Here is a 22,659-nt window from a genome sequence, read left to right on the forward strand (position 1 = left end):
ATAACATGTAATAGAATATTTAGAGTAATAATAGTTTTATTTTCCGGTATATGATCATACCCATCGCGTTACAATACAATAAATAGTGAGAGAACGACAATGTGTGTTCTTTGTGTCTCTTTTATGTTAATATCTATAATTTTTTTTTTTTTTTTAGGTACAACGATAACAATCTCGTCGAGGCGAGCATCATTCCTATTCCAAGGTGGAATTCAATTTAACGAGCCGTTGAATTTCACGAATCACGAATCTTCTTAAGTACTTATATATCTATATATAGTACATATATATAGTATATACTATATATAGATATATATATATTATATCGCGGCCATTTCACTAGAAACGATAGGATCGATCGAATCGCTCATTATTATCCTCGTCACGCTCTTTCTTTTACGATTTCCATTCGATTTCCTCGTTCTTTTCACGCTCGCTAAAATTTCAGAGAATTTTGTGAAAAGTCAACACGCGATTATAAATGATGACATTTCAGGAGAAATCGATTATTTTAACGATAAATTAATTAAGCCATTTTCTTTCTTTTGTTACTTCTTTTTAACTCAATTTTTCATTAATTCAAATTCGAAAAATTAAAGGAAAAAAATGACTTAATTATATACAAGTATAATAAATATTCATTTTTTACTAATAGAAAATTTTTTTCAGGAAGCACTTAGAAGCACTTCAATGTAAAGAATACAGTTTTTCAATTTAAGAAGTTCCTATGATATTAAGTGAATATATAATGAAGATATTAACACAAACAATTGGTACGTATTATTATATAAAAAATTTAAAATATATAACTATCAAGTAATTTTAATATATATATAGAATATATGAATTTTTATAAAAACTATTAACTGTATTTAAACTCTTAAAATCTTTTCTTAATTTTTGCATATCTTTCTTTTTATATAGGTGAACAAAAAGTATTCTCTACTTGTATTTTTTTTTTCAAGGAATAAAATTATTTTTATAATTGCGCAACAGCATGAAGAGGATAATATATATTTCAATGGATCCAAACGTATCATTTTCACGCCCATTCATCATCAATCCAATATATCGAAATACTTAAACATAAACGCAATTATCATAATTAATACCGATCAACATCATTCTGCCGCCTTCATTTTCTGTTATTCGTATTTTCATACTTTAAGTTTTCATGCATGCAATCGAGAACAATGTACATATTTGCAATTGTATTTTGTTGTGCAAACGCAAGATTATTTGTCATAGAATTGTATTTTTATCAAAAAAGAAACGCCATTCATCGCTTTCTCAGAGATCATATTCGATATATTCGCTGCAGTCCGCCATTTATCGAAAGGAAAACATCCCTTTTTTGGTTCACGATGATTTTATTAATTAAATTTAAATCAGTTTTGTATAGGTAAGCACCAGGTATCATCGATCACTCTAAAATGGGACGTTATTCCATTCGTGTTAAATAATATATAATATATAATTTCATGGAATAACATTATAACATTTTCATAAGTGGAAATACGAAGTAATCAATCAGAATATTATTATATATCATATTTCTTTCATTAGATAGATATTATAAATTGAATCAGAAGTAATTTTAACGATCAAATTCATTTATTTATATATTATCCATATTACAATTAGATTTACAATTTAACACGTAAAAATTATATTAATTACATTAGCTTATTTATTTACATTACAATGTAACATAGTTTACGTAGCATATATCAAGTTTGAATCAACAGTTAATAAATTACGTACGTACATTTTATGCATTAAGACTCCTATATAAGGAACAATAATGGCAGACTGCGATCAGCGATCATCGATGCATTAATTATATTTCCACGTCATGGAACGTTGTCATGGCGTTCTCATAAATGATTTTGTGCAAAAAAACAACTGCTTGACGCTTGTCAGAGGCGTTACATAAACGTGTAGCAACTCGTAAACGCTTCTGTTTGCCGCGAAACGCCTCTTCATCCGCTTCGAACACGTTTCCACTTATCGATGGCTCGTCAAGCGTAACGAAAATACATAAAATACATTATGCGAAAAAAGAAATACGAACATAAATAGGTAGATGAATCTTATACATGTTATATCTGTTATTTAAAGACGCGATAACGATGTATTGCGACGATTATGATTGGTCCATCAGAACGAACTTTTTGAGAGAGAAAGCACGAGGGTGTAGTGTAAAATTAAATCTATATTTGTATTAAAAATTGAGATCGAATTGTGGATTACATTGGATATAAAATCAATTTTTATAAATCTTACATGTACAATGAAAAATTATATTTACAAGGAAAAAAACTGTAATAAAATAAAATTGAAGTATTATACATTTAAAAGAAATTGCCTTTTTTCTTTAATACACGAGCAATTAATTTCTAAAAATCAAAAGTTTTAATATAGTTTTAAAGATAGCTTTTTCAAAAGAATCTAAGAATTTCGACTTTCTTCCATAAGAAAATAAGTATTAAAATTTAATCTCTCTTAAGATTTATGCAATATATAATTCAATTCATCTAAACATTTTTTATTCAAATAATGATTTATTTTTTTCAAGATTTCATTTAATCAGACAAAAAAAAAGAAATTCAATTAAAATGAAATTTTCAATTGTCTTAACCATCTGAATTACGAAAATTACATTTGTAATTGTCTCTAAAAGAACAAATCTCAAAAGTTTACACGGTTTCGATGCAATTCAGGAACTTTCGAATTTAGTCTGGTAAATATTAAAAGTCAAAGGGAAATTTATCGAAGAAAGAGTAAAGCTAAATATTCCTAGTCAATCGATTATTCTTGAGATTACTAGTTATTCCTTGGAACACACGTGCGCGACACTGTGCGATTTGTGAACGAGAATAATAAAGTATCTTTGAACGCAATCGCGAACGTAACATTGTATCGAATATATAATAAGCTTTAAGCGTTGGACGCGTTACTGTTGTACTTAAATGGCATTAAATACGGCACCGAGGCACGTGTTCGTCTTATAATGCTGCGCATAAGCGTATTAGGTGTGTCGTTTATCTAAGATTTTTAACATTTAGGAAAACATTTTTTTATACGTTTATTATTTATTTTAAAAAAATTATATATATATATATAATGAACGAGGGAAGAAAGACAAAGAAGCTTTACGTTTGTACAATCGATGCGTTAAAAATGAATTAATTTAGATGAAATTGAAGAAAAAAATAAAATCGTTTCAGGAATAGTTAACGAGGACGAAATAATATTCAAAGATTTTTCGGTTCACAGAGCAAATCAGTTATTTCCAGAGAGCTCTTGTTTTGCAGAGAGTCGTAGGAGGTTTGAGTTGGCCACTAAAACACGACTTAACCTCTATACGGATCGAAAACGCTTGATCGAACATTTCACAAAGAGCGGATATCAATTTAACATTTTAAATTTAAATCCGAGTTTAAATTGGATTTCAATTTCGGATTTAAATTCGACAGTTAGCTTCAAATTTTTAATGAAAATACATCACAGATTTTTCATTCGATTGAATTTAATAATTCAATTTTATTTTTTAATCCGATTAAAATTTAAATCGTATTTAAATTTTCAAATTCCAAAACTAAAAAAAAACAAATTCGATTAATTTTACAATGGATCGAGTTTGCATTTGGATCGTGTCGCGTAACTTTGAAAATTGTGAAGAGGAAGAAAGAGAGAGAGAGAGAAAAAAAGAGATAAATTTCACAGACTTCTCGATTCTTCTTTCGAACAAAAGATATTACGTACACGTAGATTGGTATCGTTTCGTATAACATAACTAAATTTGCCCGCAGTCACGCGAGAGAAAGACTTTATATTCGCAAAGTTGCCGGACTCTAAAACCGTGAGCCTCGTGGCAGGTGTTGCAGGGAAAAGATTGAACCGAATTAATTGCACTGGCTTTTTACTTCGGTCATAATGTGCTTTAATAACACCGATGATAAAAGTTGTCAGTATCGCGGCCATTTCTATCAAGTTTACATGTTTCAATATTCTTATATTCTTTGCTTAAACGATAAAACAATAAAAGAGGTTAGAAAACAACATTTTCGTTGGTTAATAACAATCCTATTTTTCTTTGGTTCTAAATATATATATAGAGTGAATAAATTAAAAAAATAAAATTTTAATCTATTATTATTTTAAAAAAATCTAATATTAAAATTCAAAAGTCTTAGGATACTTTCATTATATTTAATGAAAATTTAATATTTGGTACAAATCATAAATTTTAATTACATAGATTTTTCTCTTATAATAAACGTTATAATAACATAATAACTTGAACATTTATGAATGGAGCGAGAAATCAATACGATACATCTAATATACTCATTATCAGAAATACGTGCAGAAAACGCACATTTTACTCATACGAACAACGTGGTCCAGGTACCCGTTTGTTAAGATCTGCTAAAAGCGTGAAACCGATTCAGCCTATCATTTGTAACTATCTTAAAATCGTCAATGTGGCATTTAGCGAGAATCGAAAACAATACGAGTAAAAAATTATCATCTATCGTAACCTTTATATAATCGTAACACTTTCTATAGCCTACTGCAACCATCTATTCACTATAGCTTAACTTAACGTAAACGCATAAATCCCGAAATCTGGAAAAAGGAAAATCATAGAAAACGTTAAGAAGAAAAAAAAATTATAAAAATCTTTCGATAAATTATATAAAATAATTTTATTTCTGCGTATTCAAATTATCCAAATTTCGGGACTTGATAAGCTAAATATGCAGGTACAAGACACTATGTGTAAGAAGCAATCTCCAATCTCGATGATTTCTCGCATCGACCAGTGAGTTTCGTCTTTTCGCGTTATCTTCATAGGAAAAAATTTTTCCATCTTTTTCCATAACAAATACAATTCCAATTGAATAATTCCCCGCGTTTCCTGGGAATCGAGAGACGCTAATGTGGCAAATTATGATATTTAACCTTGATTCTATTTCTTTGCTACTATGTTGAATAATGATAATCAACCGCGAACAGTCTCAATAATTACAATTTTTATGAATATGCAATGAGTCGGATATAAAGGTAAGAATACACACAATATAAAAATAAAATTTCGTCTTTCAATGTTTTAGGTTAGAAATTTGTAAGATGGAATCCAAATGAAATTCGTAAATAATTTAGTCTCATATTATTAATATAATTATCATTCGAAATTTATATTCTTTGCAACGTCTTTTTTTCTTTTTTTAATAAAATTCATAAAAAAATTATTTGGCATATCATCCAATCGATTCACAATTCAAACTAAATCTATGTATATACCGAGAACTCGATTTTAACAAACGAACCATCCTGCTCGTACAAAATTCATTTCACGATCAACCTCTCTCTACCTCTATCGTTCTGTTCGAACACGATTTTACAGATCAAACATCGATGGCCACGCGAATCACTTTACACGATACGATTCGAATATTTCTCGAAACGATGGTGATATCTTCTCACGCCATCTTTAAAGATCTTTTAAAGACGAAGACGCTTGATTAAAATCCTAATAACTAGAATTCCGTTAGTTGGTTAGCTTATATTTGTTTTTTTTTTTTTTTTTTTTTTTTTCTCTTTTAAGATCCATTAAACTGCAACTGCAATCATGCCATTTACATTGTTGCACAGAAATACAGACACGGATACAGACACGCGTTTAAATATTATTATATTCTTCCACGAATGCACAGCGATTAAGATTATACACAGCTCGAATTGTACAGAGTGTCCTATAACCTTTTTAAATACTTAAAAAAAAAAAAAGAAACTCTTTCCAACTATAATATACATGTGTATAGCCTCCGATTAGGAATTCTCTTTTTCTTTCTCTATTCCTTATTTTATCTTTTCCTCTTTGTCATTTTCTCCTTACCTTTTTCTCTTTGCATCTTTCTTAAACATCGAACAACTCGCTTTTCACCGAGTATCGCGCGCTCTTTTGCGCCGCTCCTCTCTTTAAAATATATTATGCACAGATGTACTCGAGTTTGAAGAAATATAGTGCAGTCATTCCCAGAACGATGTTTTAATGCGTTTCAGCAGAAATTCAAAAGAAGTCGAGCGATGTCGATGACCTGAGAGAGAGAGAGAGAGAGAGAGAGAAGAAAAATAAGTAAAAAGTATTACGCGAAATTTTTTCATAAAGAAATTCTCTTTTCGAAAAAATTCAATTCAAATATAATAAATAAAATATCATCATATTGGAATAAAAATACCCTTTGAGTTGATCAAAAAAAAAAAAATTTTCTTTCAAATCCAATTGAGAATGTTATCATTTGACTAGAAATTAAAATTAAATTGCCATTCAACCAATTAATAATAATTCATCAGTCAAGACTTCCTTTAACATAGTTCCTTTGAGTTAAATCCGCCAAGTTTATCAGCGCCACTATATTTCTTCCGACAAGTGTATACACGCACGCGATGCTTTGTAATACGCAGTGTTTCGAACAGTATTTCGCGTGATCACGCGAACATATTTGGATAGAGGATCGCAGCCACGTTTTGATCGGGGGCACGCGTGAATCTCTGTGGCATCATCAGACTCTGATTGGCGACCACGTTGATTCATAGTTTTGATTATCAACGCCGTGACGATTCTTTTTATCACGAGGTTTAAAACACTGTGCGTGGTCGCAACGAGGAATCGATATTGTCACTTCGGTGTAAACGCGTCCACGGTGTGCTGAGTTGTTACAACAGATGTTAACCAGAAGAGATAGAGAAGAGGAGATGTTGCTTGAAAAATTTATATTAAAAAAATGTAGGAATAATTCATTTTTAGAATTTATTCTTTTTTTTTCTTTTTCTTTCTTTCTTTTTTTTTTTTCTTTTTTTTTTTTGGCAAAGTCGTTTTTATAACTTTTGCGAGTTATATATATATATATATTCTTCCTTGAAATATTTTCTCTTTGAAAACACATTGTTTTATACGAATAATATAAGCTTGTTTTTTATGTTCTACGCATAAACATGGCAGATATGTGATAACATTTCTTGTATTTATAAAATCTATTTTCTCTGAAAGAAAAACGTTGAATATCGTTTATACTACAATTATTAATTTTTCCGCGCAGATTGATTTATCTCCTCATTTATTATGAGAAACTCTATATAAACGTTTAGTATCAAACGTAACGTGTATAAAATGTAGAATAATATAATAGCGTATAGCGAGTTCTCACAGATCTAATCTCTTATATAACGTATATTCCGGTTTATCCAACGGGAACGTTTATCTACTCTTGAACAAACTTGTTCGACTCAAAAGTGAAGGTCCTCCATTTAATTTTATCATTTTATCTCCTTTCTTAAAAAAATAAATTTTTACAAACTTCCTCCTCCGTAATTTTAAACCGTCTAAACGCTAAACTTGATATATAAAAAAATAAATAAAGTAGTAGTAGGTAATAAAAAATGTGAACACGGCGATTTCACGGTGTGTTGCGCGATTATCGATAAAACTATCACAAAAATTTTCTAAAAGTAGAGACAGACCCGGTATTAAGAATCACTTGCAGTATCGATCGTACGCTGAAAGTAGAGTGCCGCGTGCTATTTAACGTTCTGAGTTCGCAACAAACGTTTTTAGTTTCGTTCCCATACGAAGAAAGATCTCGTCGTCCATTCCATCTTACGCGAAATATCTTCTGCGTCTTCTGCGTGTCTCGTTTCAGATTGTTGTCGTCGTCGTCGACAAAGTTAACAAAAATTACGATTTTTGGTATAAAAAATTCCCATTTTTCTTCTACGTCCAGCATTTCTTTAAATTTTTTTTTTTATCATGAACTCGATGTCGCCTCTATTATGAAAGTTAATAATTTTTTGATTATATTATATTATATTAATGATGAGATGAGGAATATCATACGATTTTACAATTATCCTCTTCTGAAATTATTCTTTCTTTTAATATTTCAATCGATTTCTTCTCAAAATATTCAAATGGCCTCTACGTGCCCATATATCTCCATTCTTGTACAGCTACAATTAAAAAACGCTTCGAGCATGTTTCTTTTTTCTCTCTCTCTTTTCAATTAAACCTTACGATCTCAAAGAGTTACAAAAATAGTCTCTAATATTTGTCTACCTGTACTACTACCTTCGAATACGCGAATTTTCATCTTTTTTTTTTTTTTTTCCTTTTGTTAATATATCACATTTACCGTAAAATAGACATCGAGATTTAAAAAAAAAAAAAAAAAAAATCGATACGAAAGAAAAAAATACGAATGGATCGAATGACAATAGCGAATCCTTCATTGCGTCTTTACGATGACAAGAGATTAAATATTGCGACGAGCTATATATATATATATATTAAACCTAGAATTATTAGAAATTTTTTCTTTCTACGAATCATTCGATGAATCATTCAATCTCGAGAGATCGATCAAAATTTTTGTGCATTTCCTCGACAACGATACACACGCGATACAGAATACTCGAGGATCCGAGTTTTTGCACGATCAATTAATAATACTGATTCACACCCATTCGCACACGAAAATCATTTGCAGAAATCGGCAACTAGATATATAAAGTACCTTCTATAATAAACCTTCAAACGCGATATATCTATCGTTTTACATCGATTCTTCGAAATCCAAAATTCAAAATTTTTATTTTACTTAGACCAACGCGAACGAGTATTCGATACTTCCTTTCCGTTTCCAAGGTACCATCTACCAGGTACCATTAGAGAGATCAAATTGGATTCTTTTCGCTCGAAGAGGAGAGATCGGATAGAATTTTTAGAATCGAGAAATCGATCCCGGTGCGTCAACGATTCGAACGAAAAATTTCCTTATCGAATAAATTCCAAGCGAACGAATTTCGTCTTTTCTTTTCTATTTTTTTTTTTTCACCCTCTTCATCTGCGTGTTTCAAGTGGCGTGGATCAGTTACGGTGGAAAGAAGTGTCACGTACTTACTCGTTGAAACCGGCGGAGACGAAAATGTGTATGCTCACCTCTGGTTTCTCCGTTTTTTCGATTCACATGGTGAACTGGGACAATAGAATTCGGGGAGTTGTTCGGTTGCTCGGAGGCTCGGGTCAAGTGGTGCACCAGGCCAGAATCACTTTCTTGAACGGGACGAAGATCGCTCGATCGGGATCGCTGGAACGAAAATTGTAAAATTATGTCAAAATTATCTTAATGTTTCGATAAAATACGACAATCACAGTGTAAATCACATAAATCTTTTGAATGTCTTTTTTTCAAACATCGTATAGAAAATATAATAATTGTAAATGGAACGCAAGTTTTTAGATATGATACATCTTTCGATCGTCTGGAAATGCGATAGAATTCAATATATACGAAGAAAGAAAATTTTCACGATATTTCACGGAGGTATAGAGAGATTGTATCCAACAGAGAAGAGATAGTAGATGTATTTTTTTTTAGTAGCTAGAGTAATGGAGACCGGCGATTCAGAGATATGTGAGCAGAAAAAAGAAAGTGAAAAAAAGTAACGACCGACAGAACATTGGATGGAACATTGTTGTTGCTTTTACACGGTTGGTCGATAGCCATGCCTGTCGCGCACGTTATCGTGAGAAACGTCCGTCCACGGAGAGAGAGAGAGCCTTGGAAAATCGCTCCAAGTTTGGCTCGAGAGATGCTCGCGTGACGATCGTCGTCCCTGAAACTACGCTTCATCTGATTTTGATCTCGAGAACGTACACCGTTCTATGCGTTACTTCCAGTCCCATCGTGTATAACTCGGAATCTAACGTGGAAACGCGAAAGGAAATTCCTATCGTGGTTTCGTGCACCGTTGATAAGATTTGAATTGGTTCGAGGGGGTTTCGTTAGAAATTTAATATCACTTTTCAACATCGACGAGTAATTCATTTGGTTATGAATTCGTCGATTCTTTCGATGCTTCCACTTTAAAGGGAAATTTAGAAAGAGTTGATAAGAATTCGAGATATTCGACAGATTTTTCGTTAGAAGTTTGAGTTAGTAGAATAAGTTAAGATAAGATTTGAGCTATTTGGGATTCGATTCTGGTAACATTTGCGATAACATTTGTGATAATTAAAAAGGGAAATTTTTCTCTCGTTGTAGAAATTGGTAAGATTTGAGCTATTAAAGAAAAAAGTTATCGTTTTATAGAAATTTTTCACTCAAGATAAATTTGTTTCTCTTGCAATATTTACACTTTCTAATAGATAAAATCTAGATAACGAGACACTTTTAAATGAAACGGAAAAAATAATAAGAAACTCGAAGTCGATCAGTTTGATTGCCAAGAAGATCAGGTATACATTCTTTAAAATTTATGTACAATTTTTTCTTTTTTTTTTTTTTTTTTGCTTTCTTATCTTCTAGCTCGTAAATTACGACTCGCGCAATTTGCTCGGCAAAATACAAAACAACCCATATATTTTTTCGATAAGGCTAGAAAACACCGCGACCTGTCTCAATTGCGTGACTCTTCCTTATTGCTCGAAATTTATAGAGTGATAAAAATTCAAGTGCACGCTCGTAAAGATGGAAGTACAAGGAAAATGCAAATGACTTATCGGCTCATGCAACTTGTTACAATATTATAACTCGGTGAGTACGTGTTACGTGGCATTTCCATTCGATTCTTTCTAGAGAGCAGGCCGAGCCACGATACGAGAATCGTGTAACATTGATCTTTAACCGCTCGTTGATTCTTTCTTCTTTCTCTCATCTCCTTAAAAATTGTCACGCCTTTCAAATAATCCACCCCGTACAGGTCTTCGTCGTGCACCTCTTTTTCGTTGGAATTTAGTTTAATTAACCCTCTCTTTCCTTAAAGAATTTTGTGAAAATTCATAAGAGAAGAATATACCCACTTTCTGAAAATATTTCTCTTCTCGTAAAAGAAGAATACACGCAAATAATAATAAATACATTGTAATGAACGTGTTGAGCTGGCTTGTGATAGAAGAGATCCCAAGCAGAGATATTAATTAAGAGAAAAACTCGTTATACCCGGGGGTCTAATTATTTTCTAATTTTTTTACGCAAAATTTCCACGAACTCTTATCGAATACATTGTTTAGATATTAAATTAAAGCGTTAAAACAGGAGGTAAAGAATTAGCATCGTCATTCACTCGATAATAGTTCACGTTCGTCGCTCGTGATGGAAGAAAAAGTAATACAGTTATGAGAAATGATAAAAATCATAAAAATATCATCTTACGTCGATACTCTCTTTTTTATTCTTGGATTCAAAGATAAATCTTTCATCGATTTAAAAAAAAAATCTCAGATATATCTATCTTATAATATCTCACAAAATGAATGTTTCAAAAAATTATTCCAAAATTTAATAAATTTTATTTTAAAAAAAAAAAGAAAAGGAGAACAGAAATTTATCAAGAAGGAAGAATATCGATGAAAAAGCATCGATGTGTCATCGATACAAAGTCTCGCGTAGCATTGTATATAAATTGTACGTGTGTGCGCACATAGGTCAGACCTCGACGATCCACGGCCACGACACGATGAATTACTTATTCATCGTGTTGTCGATCGGCGAAACACTTGGAACAAAAGTGTTACAACGAAACGTTGCTTCACGTGATGGTTCATCCGGCCAAGACGTAAAAACGCTTTCTCGGTTTGCGAACCGAGAATAGCAATTACCGCAGAACGGTCACCGATAAATTGTTCAAACTTTAGTACAAGGTATGCGTACAAAGGCGTGCAATTACGCCAACTTTGCGTAATAATTTCTTCAAAAAGTTCAGAATTACTAGGAACTTTGCCTCGTCGATGGAACGAATTAAATCAATAATAATATAATAAATTAATTTAAAAGAAATACTTTTCAATACTTTTGAAAATTCGTTGTTTCATGTATCATCGTAGAAAAATCGATTTACGAATTATTCGAAAATGAAAGTATTCCAATGTCCATAAAAAAAATACAGAACAGTTAATGGAGTAAAGTTTCGAGGAAAAGTCTAAAACTCTTAAAAAAAAAAGAAATACCAGCCTCTGTACATCGTTCATCCGGGCGGAAGTGAGCGAATTACCGTTTTCTTTTTACTTATGGAGGAACAATAGTTGTTAAAAGTGGTGTAGAGTTATCGAGCGACGTTCATAGGGTGAACACTCTTACTTGAGGAAGAGAGAGAGGGCCACGTTTACGCCACTCCACTCCACTCTCGTGCACACATGGCCGAGAGTCCACAGAGAAGAAGAAGAAGAAGAAGAAGAAGAAGCGAGAAGAGAGTTTATCGTAGCGGAATTGGTTTTGTCACGCAGCTCGTTCGCCCTATTATCCCGAGAACACGATGCAATTACGAAATTAAATACGTCCCCGATGATGATTGGGGAAAGGACGCGGCGGCGATTTAATTAAGAACTAGGCGAAGAAATCGTGACACACGCCGTTTCGCTTCGAACGGTTTCGCTGAAAGGGAGGAAAGGCCCCGTTGCGATTACCAGGCCAGGCCTTACCGTAAAATACGGGTAAACGAATGCATCACGAAACCTCGCGAAATGATCACTATTATACCTCGTAACTGCAGAAATTCGAGCAATCTACTCGACGTATTCATATACTGGAATTTCGCGTTGTTTCCGCCAAGTAGATTGCGCCTTTCTCAAGTATGCGCGGCGCGAGTTGGAAAAATGTCGGGATTTTTCTTAAGAGAGGATACTTGACATGGACTTTCGTATACCAAAAAATACATGTACAATTATATATATTGAATATTAATAGAGAAAAATTATTTCAGGCTACCATTACTGTGGACTTGAATTTTTTAAGAATTAACTCTTGAGTTAAGAAATTTAATTGCTTCCTTTCCGAGAATAATAATGAGAATATAAAAAGAGAGAGAGTTAAGAGGAAGATAAAAAGAAACAAGTTTAATATCGTAAAATTAACTTTGTCGATACATCGAGGAAAATAGTGAAACTTTTATACTATGATGTACGAGAGTTATTCTTTAGGGAAGGGAGTACGCGTGGTACTTACGGTGTCTACTACGGTCGTTCAATATCACTTTAGTTTCATAATTCGATATCCATGTCGCGTTTCCTAAGCATTTAGTTAACATTATTTTCACTGCGGTAACGATGCAGAGTCGCGATCCTGCCACTGTGTTAATAGCAACTGCTAACTGCGAAAACGCGATCAACGCTCGTTCGATAAAAGACCTGGTTTATCGTTTCACCAACGGCGAACCAACGTTGCCCAACGTTTTTCATCCAAGTCTCTCTGTTTGTTCGCACCGATCAATCGTACGTATATAAAATTGTATCGACGAGAAGAGATAGAAAGGATTTTTTAAACGAAACTTACCAATCGAAGAATCTTCTTCCGTGAAACGTGCCATCGGAGCAGCCATTCGAGTAAGGCAACTCCACGCCTACGTGAGTCTCCTCGCGGCCCGGTACGGGGCCCACGTATCTCACTCGCCCTTGAAGAACTTTACCCTCTGGCGATATAATCTTCACGAGATGATCCAGCTTTAGATCTCTTGGTATCTGTCGAAACAAGGAAAAATATAGGTTATTATCCAATATATTGAAAAGTCTTTATTAATCAACTGTAAAATAATCGGATGATCGTATTCTAAAAAAAAGTATCTACACTGTACGAAGAATGGATTTAGCAAGTTATTATTAAATAATAATACAAAGTCGATACGAGGCGAGTGTTCGATCGAGATAATCGATGATGGAAGTTTACCTTTGGCAGGTACGGTCTGGCATCCTGTGGCGGATGCCAGTCACGGATTAGATCCGGCTCGGAGTATCGGCGTGTACGTCTCCGCCTGGCTGTCTGTCTGTTCCAGTAATCGGAACTGACGCCGCTACTGGATATCGTCAGCATCGAGTCGATGCTCCGTCGCAAATAATCCTCGGCCTCGTCGATCAACGACTCGGTCGAATCGCCGCTGTTATCGCCGCCCACCAAATCCGAGCGAAGATTTGGCAAGCTGCCACGCGTCATCGGGCATTCTGCGAGCAAACCAACTTGATGATCGTATGCGGGAAAGCGCTACTTGTTGGGGGAAACACCAGGTTCCGGCCAATTTTTGAAATATCGTTTTCCAACGGGGGGGATTTCGGATTTTGTTCACGAATCGTAAATGTAAGTACGTATTTACTGAAAATGAGAAAAAGAAGTTTGGAATCGTTTGTTTCGTGAAAGAATTAAAAGAATAGAAAAATTTTTAATAATATATTTCAATTCTGAAACGCGTGTAAATACGTGTTTTAAAATTTATATAACTATCGAGTTTGGAATCGTTGCAATGTTTCTTTCGTGAAAGAATTAAAAGAATAGAAAAATTTTTATTAATATATTTCAATTCTGAAACGCGTGTTTTAAAATTTGTTATATAACTATCGAGTTGAAGAGAAATAATTTATGAAATGGAAATTTAAAATTCGAGTAAATGTTATAAAATTGTTAAGTAATCTTGACAAGTGAATTTTTATTTATAACGTAACTGTGCGTAGATACAGGGCGGATACGAAATATAAAAGAAATATTGAAAAGCACCCGCGTAATGTAGATTACGATCAAATTTCTCGTCCATATCCTATAACTCGTTGGAAACTCGAACCTACGATACGGTTCTATCCAATACAAGGTTGCTAAGCGCGATAGAAGATTAATTTAAAGTGGCTGGGGCTGAGATTCAATTAACTGTAACCAGCTTCAACAGGATTATCGAAGAAATCAATTACTATTTGCAACATTTTATCCTGATTGAAAATAAAATTCACCCTCCTTCAAATTAAAACTATAAATATTTATAGATAGTACTCGTATATTCTACTTCTGCAATTATCTTTCCTCGATTATTAATAAAAAATTTCAGATTATTTATTCTTTTCCATAACATCTGTTCAAATCTGGACAAATTTTCAATTAAATTGTAGGAATGATACATTGTGTCATGCAAAAAAATTATTATAATTATAGAAGAACGTACCTTGAAAGGTGACCTTCGATCTGGTTCTCTTAGGGACGCTCTTAGAAGTTTTCGAGGACGCGGCGGGGGGGTGCACGTGGGTAGGAGAGGAGGGCATAGAGGACCAGGTGGGTCTCGGGGTGGAAGTGGCGAGAGGGACTCTCCAAGTGTCGAAGGACGCCGCTGTCGCTCTCCACGAGTGTCTACGCGGTGGACCGCCGACCACCTCCAATCCGGGCGATGGGATCGAGGACAATGAACCGCGGTATCGAGAAGAGTAAAGGTCGGTCGAGAGACGACAGTCGCAGGGGCTCGGCAGCCCTGTGGCGGGGTTGCAACGGGGCCAGAATCCCGCGGGAGAGCCCAACGACTCGCGCCGGTGCACGTCCGGCGTACGAAGTCCGCAACCTCGGGAACCGAAGCAAGTCTGGAAGAAAAAAAGCGACGAGCGATTAAAACGTGTAGTTGATTTATCGTCTATAAATATTATAACGCGAGGGGAAGGTCATGTGTCTGTTACGTAATTGGAATTGCAAATAATATTTGCATCTTGTTGAATTTGTTTTGTAACATTTACACAATTTGTTAGATTTGAAGTATATAATATACTTTGTTGTTTAATTTATACGGGAATAAATAAAATTATTGGCATACGTGTGTGCAAATAATACTTTTCGAGTAGCCGATATAAAATTTTAAACGAATGAAAAGGAAAACGAAGGTATAGGATATAATAATAACTCGTGTTTTTTACGTAAGATCATGACATTAAAAAATTTCAAAGAATTTTAACTCGAAATAAAACGAAGAAAAAATATTTGCATTTCGAGATTGCGATACTCGAGATCGGTTATAGGTTTATTTCCTTAAAGAAAGACGGTAAATCGTACAACGGAGGAATATTATCGGAATCGACACTAGCGCGTATCGATCAAGGGAATAAACATTATAAACCGGTAGTATCGTATAATAAAACTAGACGAAGCCGGTAATTAGTCATCCAAGTTGACGAAGAGACGGAATTGCAACGAGCGTCAAATCGAATTGCATTAACTTCATTCGTTTGACCTTCTCCCACGCGCGACGGGTATTCATTTCTGTGAATACTAACAGAAATAAAACAAGATATAACTCTATCCATCGTTGGGGAAGAGATTTATATGCACGTAAGATAAATTTGTTCTAATTATCTTTTTCCACGAAGTTTCCCGTTTTCCAAGAAATTGTTTTGTTTAGAATGATGAACAACTATGTTACGACGATGAATGATGTAAAAGAAAAAAAAAACATGATTATATTCCCCTCTCCTTTAAATTTTTAAGAAAAATACTGTAATCTCACTTTAACGATTTCAAATGCTTCGATTATACTCATTGATCGCGAGAAATAAAAAATTATTGGACATTAATACAATATACTTTTATTATTCATCATCAATTGATTACATCAAGATACTCTTGAAAATGTAAACTCCATCAAACGAAATATATATTTAATCACAATAATCGAGAATATTTGAAATATATAAAAATTTAAAACGATTAATAACATAAATATGTAACGCAATAATAAAAATGTGAAAGCGATATACAAATCGACATGCAATTTGCAGCGAACGGATTTCTCTCGCATAAAATAATAATAATACACAGAAATTATGAAGATTCTGATCCCAATTCGGATCCTACCTGTGCGTGTGAATCGTGGCAGAGGTGATCGGCACTTCTCGACAGTTCCGGTACCATACTGGTGAAGCTGATGTCGGACAGCATCACTCTTCTCGCCTCTCGGGTTTTATCGGATAATCGAAGCCTTCCAGGCACCCCGGCCGGCAAAGCAAATTTGCTGGGCAACGTGGTGAACGTATGAGCCACTTTATGCGCGAGATAACTCTCGGAACGCCAATGGGCTGGAAGCGCAGAAATGTCTGTTTGGGCGCCAGATTCCCGCCTTGCGCCCGTGATCCTGTCCATCACTGGCCTCAGTGGTGCCATGCTCTTTCGTCGGCTACCCGCCAGAGCTTCGCGATGGATGATCGGTCTGAATAACAGTCACGTATTTATTAACAAGATTATCTTTTCATGAAATTGTAAAATTTAATTGATATTTAACGTAATACTATATAGCGATCTTTAAATATGATGTGTTAAATATGATAAAATTTTGCATCGAATTATGCGTATTATTTTGAATCATTAACGTTTCATCCCATAACTCGTGAATTACCAACCGTGGCTTCTGATCTAATTTCTAGTCTATCTAGAATCAATATCTGATACAATGTTTTTAATTAATAATAATTTTGGACGCGATGATAATTATATACAGTATTAATTAAATAAATAATTATAATATTGCAAGAAATAAAATAGAACAGACGAAAGACTTTAATTAGAACGTTTATTAAATTACATATGCGTGTCGATTATACATGCAGGAAACATAATTAAAGTATCATTTCCTTTATGCGTATCAGTCGTTACAATGCTTTGTAACTGTGTAAATTGTGATACACGAAAAAAAAAAAAAAGAGAGAGAGAGAAAAGAGTTGGAAGTAAGTGAAAACGTTTTATATAGCTGTTAAGTACCGAGCAGCTAATTAATGCACTTTCAACGAATATATGTATATATATATACATATATTAGCGTGAGAATCAAGTGCAGACTGAAGTGCCCTACGAGATGTAAAACTCGGTACAACCATCCAACCGAATAATTGTATCTTCTTTTCACTTTCATTTTCAAGAATTTTTATTTCAATTAAACAAATTTTTGTATAAAAATTGCTATATTTATTTGGTTCGAAGAAAAGAAAGAAAGGAATATCGATATATATACGTTAAAAAAATATCTATTACCTGTAGGCAGTGGGTGGTGCAGCCAAAGTGTTCCTTCTAACCGCATGTCTGGTAGCATGTTCGGGCTCTTCGACGACTCCACACTTGCTGATATCCGTTTCAACCAACACCGAACACTGGGACCATATTTTGTTCAATCTGGTGCTAGAACCTTCGTCGAATCTGTCCACGCTTTCCTCGCGATCGATACTCGAACTCTGCGAGGAAACCGCCTCCTCGACGGAGCTGGTCTTCTCACCGTTGCACACCAACGACTCGCCTTCCGCCGATTTTGTGTATTTCAACAACACCGGTTGGCCAGCGGGTACAGCCTGTTGCCAGGATTCGGTTTCCGTTATGGAGACGAGGTCCTCCTGAAGACCGAGATCGCGACAAGTCTCGTCCGTCGTGAATATCAACTCGATGTCGTCGAGCTCTTCAGATTCGTTCTCGGATTGATCGTTCGGTTTCGGTTGATCCGCCGTTTGATTCTGACGTTGATTTTGCTGCGACACCTGCGTGTCCGGATTATCGCTGAACACCGAGTTGTCTCCGTCGGAGACAGATTTCAAGCTTAGATCCTCGAGATCCTTCTCTTGCACCTCCAAATGATCAATTTGTACCTCGATCCCATCCTCCTCCTCAATGTCTTTGGATTGTCTGGTGTTGGTCAAAGCAGAAGCCTCGTTTTTCAACGTGTCGTCCAAATCGATGCTAGATATTCCAATTAAAGGTTTAACGGGAACAGAGTCCTTGGACATAGCGCACTTCGATCCGATGTCCTTAGATTCCGATTTCGGGAAGGATTGCGCATTATTCTTGGATACCTTGTCGGTTGTGCGGGATTGCGAATAATCGGGATTCTCATTATTATTATTTCCAGCGTTGGTGTCGGTACGCGGCCCAATCACCGGTTTAGATGCCTCTGGCATGTCCTCCGCGACTAGTTCGTCCCTGGACTCGTCCATGAGTACGCCTACTTCCTCTGACAGACTGATACCGTTCGCAGGGTGAGAATGACAGCGAGGAACAAACCGCGTATGCATGCTACGCGTGGTTATTAATAGTTACAACATCGGGAACGAAACGCGTTCCTTTTAATTAATGCTAACACCACGAACGCTTCTCCGTTCTCCGAAGCGATCCACGTTGTTAATTATCGAATTATGCAAAAATATCTTATCGATTGTTATTCTGAATATTTTTATATTTGACACGTTGTGCAATATTTTATTCCAATTCTGTATATCTTTTTATATAAACACGTGTAAACATGGAAAATTGCTTTAGTCGAGATAATTATTTATTAACGAGACAATAAAAATAAAATATGGGTTACAAAGTAAACGTTGAGTTAAAATTAAATATCAAACGATGAATAAATGAATGATCGTTTCACATCAACGTGTCTAATTGGAATTAAGCATTTTTTACGCGCAAATAAGAAAAATCGTTTTTCCATGTTAATATTACGATTGATAAGAAGAATCGATAAGGCTTCCTTTGCCAAGTTGCGATGATGATAATCGTGCGAAACTCAGAGATAGACTTACTCTTCGACGTCCTCTACTGCGAGTGAAGAAGAAACGAGGGCCTGAGGTGGCGGACTTGTAGCAGCATCGCTAGAAAACTCACTGTTCCTACTTAGGATCTTTCGTCTAAGGACGTGATTCTCAAGAGCGAGCCTCTCGACAACGTTAACGTAGCTTTCGCCAGAAAAATCACCAACCCTCTCCTTAAGACGACGAAGCTCTTCCCGTGAGGAATCCAGCGCAGAACGCAATGATATCACAGTCTGAAAGGATCATATTGAAAAATCAATTATCATTATATTTTGTAAATCAAATGTAAAAGATATATATATATATAAGAAGAAGCAAAAAAATTCTAAAGCACCTAAAATATAAAATATTTGAATTTATGTAGATTAAATTTAAACTTTACAATATCGTAACACTATCATCTTAAGGGATATTCAATATTTTTTTTAAATTTTCTAAGAAGAATGTTTTAAAATAAAAATTTTGTAAATAAAAAGAATAAAAATCAGAATAAAGTAGCTTAGCGAAAGCTGAAAAATAATACAAAGATAAAGCAGTAGATTTGATTCTTTTCGTTTTTAATTCTAATTTCCAATCATTATATATCAAGTAACATTAATTTTTTTCAAACTACATCAATTATTTTCTTAACAAACAATCTATACTTATCATTATATCATATGCGATAACAATAAATTTTTAGTTCGAATGTTCATAAAATAGCTTCAATTATTATTATTATTGTATTATATATATATATATCACATATTATTATCAAAATGAAGATATTAGGAATTAATTAAAATTATGGATGAATATTTGAAAAAAATGATACTCGTATGATTTGATTCGTTATATATATATATATATAATGATTAAATATTGATGATCTTTTTTTTTAAAAAAAAGATATCTATTCATATTATGCGCTATCATTGTTATTATGCTATTATAAAAATCAACAATTGATTATTTTCTAATTTATCGTGAAATTGCACGAATAAATTATCAGAAAATCAACTTTGTACAATGGAAAATAAAATATTTATAACTATTTATATAACAGGAATCGAATAAAAAGTATAATGAAAATCTAATACAGAATTAAATTCAAAAAATATAATTCATAAATATAAAATAAAGGAAGAAGCGTGTTAATATAGAGATATATTACATTACATCATAAGATATTAAAAGATTAATTGGAAAAACAGAGAAAAAGATTAAATTTAATGTTACGGATGTTTCGTATAAGTTATCGATGATTTTTTTAGGGAAAAAAAAATTGGTTTTTGAACTTAAATTCTATTATTTAAATATAAACTGCAAGAGTTTTTTATATTCTTTAATTTAATAATAATTTAAAATTATTTTAGACCAAGTAAGAAAAAAATATAATATAAAATAAATAAAAACTTAACTATAATGATATTTCATATCATATATATCATGAATCGTAGTAAAATTGAAAGAAAATTAATTGAATTCGTTGATTCAAACCTGATGCAATGCTCTCACGACGTCCAGTCCGGGGATTCCCGGGGATGACAGGGTAAGCTGCAGCCTCTGATGGTGAGACTGCCGACCAGCTTCAGCTTCCATGCCTCCTCCTCCCCGCCCAATATTTCTAACGAGATCTTGTTACCTCCACAGATCATGCCGAAACCGTCTTTCTCTTTGTCCGTTTTACCACTTCAGCCACAATTTCACCGATTATTTTATTTTCGTTACTACATACAACAGGAACCACTGATCGATTTCCTCACTTACTGGACCTCGAATCTTCAAAGTAAAGCCAAAAAGATCAGATAATGATTATGATATATTGATATAATTATACTATCAATCAAGTAATAAATATTAACTCAAAACAATTATTAAATTTTAATGTACTTCATTAAAAAAAAATATGTGAAATTAAATATAAAACTATAATAGACAGTTAATGACAATGTTAATGACAATAGATAGAGTCGAAAATATCAGAAATAGAGATGCGAGATAGTTGTAGTATTCCATTACTTTACATATAAAATTATGAAATTAGAACAATATATTTTTTTTAATAAGTTAAAAAAGGATAGTCAATAATATGATATGTAGAAATATAAAATACATTCAAAGCATGGATTAAGCGTGGTGTATATAACAAAATATTTTTTATCAGTGTTCAAAATATTATACATTATATTATGTGTCATATTATGTGGTATATCAATTTTAATGCATTACGAATTTTCTGCGTGTTATTTTTGATTGTAAAATGATATAAATGATATATTGTTTCATATAATAAATTTTTTTTTTATTCAATATATAAATAAAATATATATTATATATAATTCATTTGAATTAAATTATATTTGTTGAATATAATATTAATATGTGTTTAATAAACATTGTCTTTAATATATGGAATAAAATGAAAATTATTAAAAAAAATTTGTAAAACGAAATTGAGTCATTAATTTTAAAAAAATAATTATTGAAATATGAAATAAATAAGTTTTTATAATTTTTCATAAGATTAAATTAAAACTTATTTTTATAAATTTTTAAGATATAATAATAATTTTTGTAATAAGATTATTACAAAAATTGAATACCAATCAAGAAAATTATTAATTTTTTTTAGAAAGTGACGCCGTAATACCATACGGATTGATTCACTTTTATACACGCACTTTATATTCACTTTATATTCACTATCGAGAACATACTACTGAGAACAACGTTTACGGCGATGCCTCGAAGTTTTCCAATAACCAGTCATTGTTAGAGCTATTAAATGATAATAATCAATATTGAACAATTGAAAAATCAATAAATACTAAATTAAACTTGTATGCGCTAAATGTTTTAAATTTATTAATTCTATATAATTAAAACTTTCTCAAACACCGATCATTATTTAATAGTTAAGTTTTCTTCTTATGAATACACAATTCACTAAAATCGTTTAATTATAGTTCTTATTATCACAGAAAAAAAGTTCACTTATATTTCAATATTAATTATATTCAAAATTACATTTTTATAAGTATTACACGGTAGTATAATTTTCATAGGAATGTCAACAATAAAACTCGAACTGTCACTTGCCCTTTAATGCAGACGACGAGATAGAAATACATACTCAATTATCAGGTTTGCCAACATTGTGTAATATTACTCACACAATAAGGAGCATTTTCACTAGAAGATAAATGGCAAATATTGCAAGACAATAATTCTATATTTATCTTAAAATACATATTCGCGTGAATATGATGATTTAAATTTAAATTAATATTATTTCATTATTACATTTTTAAAAATTA

General features: G+C 33.0%; 1 protein-coding gene across 8 annotated transcripts; it reads right to left on the minus strand.

Annotated features, from left to right (window-relative positions):
* Positions 1 to 18: 18 nt before the first annotated feature.
* LOC726065 lies at positions 19 to 22,471 on the minus strand. 8 transcript variants are annotated; one of them, XR_410156.3, is made up of 10 exons: positions 21,946 to 22,350; positions 20,840 to 21,121; positions 19,352 to 19,593; positions 17,820 to 18,791; positions 16,650 to 17,001; positions 14,983 to 15,388; positions 13,728 to 13,999; positions 13,338 to 13,522; positions 9,008 to 9,155; positions 19 to 6,110 (listed from the first exon to the last, which is right to left on the minus strand). XR_410156.3 is itself a non-coding variant. In XM_026444146.1 (10 exons), the coding sequence occupies exons 3-10, from the start codon at positions 20,939 to 20,941 to the stop codon at positions 9,092 to 9,094; spliced, it is 2,595 nt and encodes an 864-aa protein (XP_026299931.1). In that variant the 5' UTR covers positions 20,942 to 21,121; positions 22,024 to 22,120; positions 22,370 to 22,433; the 3' UTR covers positions 8,225 to 9,091. The 8 variants fall into 8 exon arrangements, 7 of the variants coding, with proteins under 7 accessions (XP_026299931.1, XP_026299929.1, XP_006565307.2 ...); XM_026444146.1 differs by lacking the exon at positions 19 to 6,110 and adding an exon at positions 22,370 to 22,433 and having other exon boundaries at positions 8,225 to 9,155; positions 22,024 to 22,120; XM_026444144.1 differs by lacking the exon at positions 19 to 6,110 and adding an exon at positions 22,370 to 22,433 and having other exon boundaries at positions 8,225 to 9,155; positions 21,946 to 22,120.
* Between the last annotated feature and the right edge of the window lie 188 nt (positions 22,472 to 22,659).

This window comes from Apis mellifera, linkage group LG12 (genome assembly GCF_003254395.2).
Source record: "Apis mellifera strain DH4 linkage group LG12, Amel_HAv3.1, whole genome shotgun sequence".
Lineage (NCBI taxonomy): Eukaryota > Metazoa > Arthropoda > Insecta > Hymenoptera > Apidae > Apis > Apis mellifera.

What these genes read in the sequence shown, in the direction of transcription:
- LOC726065 (XM_006565244.3), bottom strand. Translation starts at nt 20,941, where the DNA reads ATGGAAGCTGAAGCTGGTCGGCAGTCTCACCATCAGAGGCTGCAGCTT. An exon ending in TCGTGAGAGCATTGCATCAG is followed by an intron (nt 19,594 to 20,839) that starts GTTTGAATCAAC and finishes TGATCCTTTCAG; the next exon opens with ACTGTGATATCATTGCGTTC. An exon ending in ATCGAAGGTCACCTTTCAAG is followed by an intron (nt 14,000 to 14,982) that starts GTACGTTCTTCT and finishes GTTTGCTCGCAG; the next exon opens with AATGCCCGATGACGCGTGGC.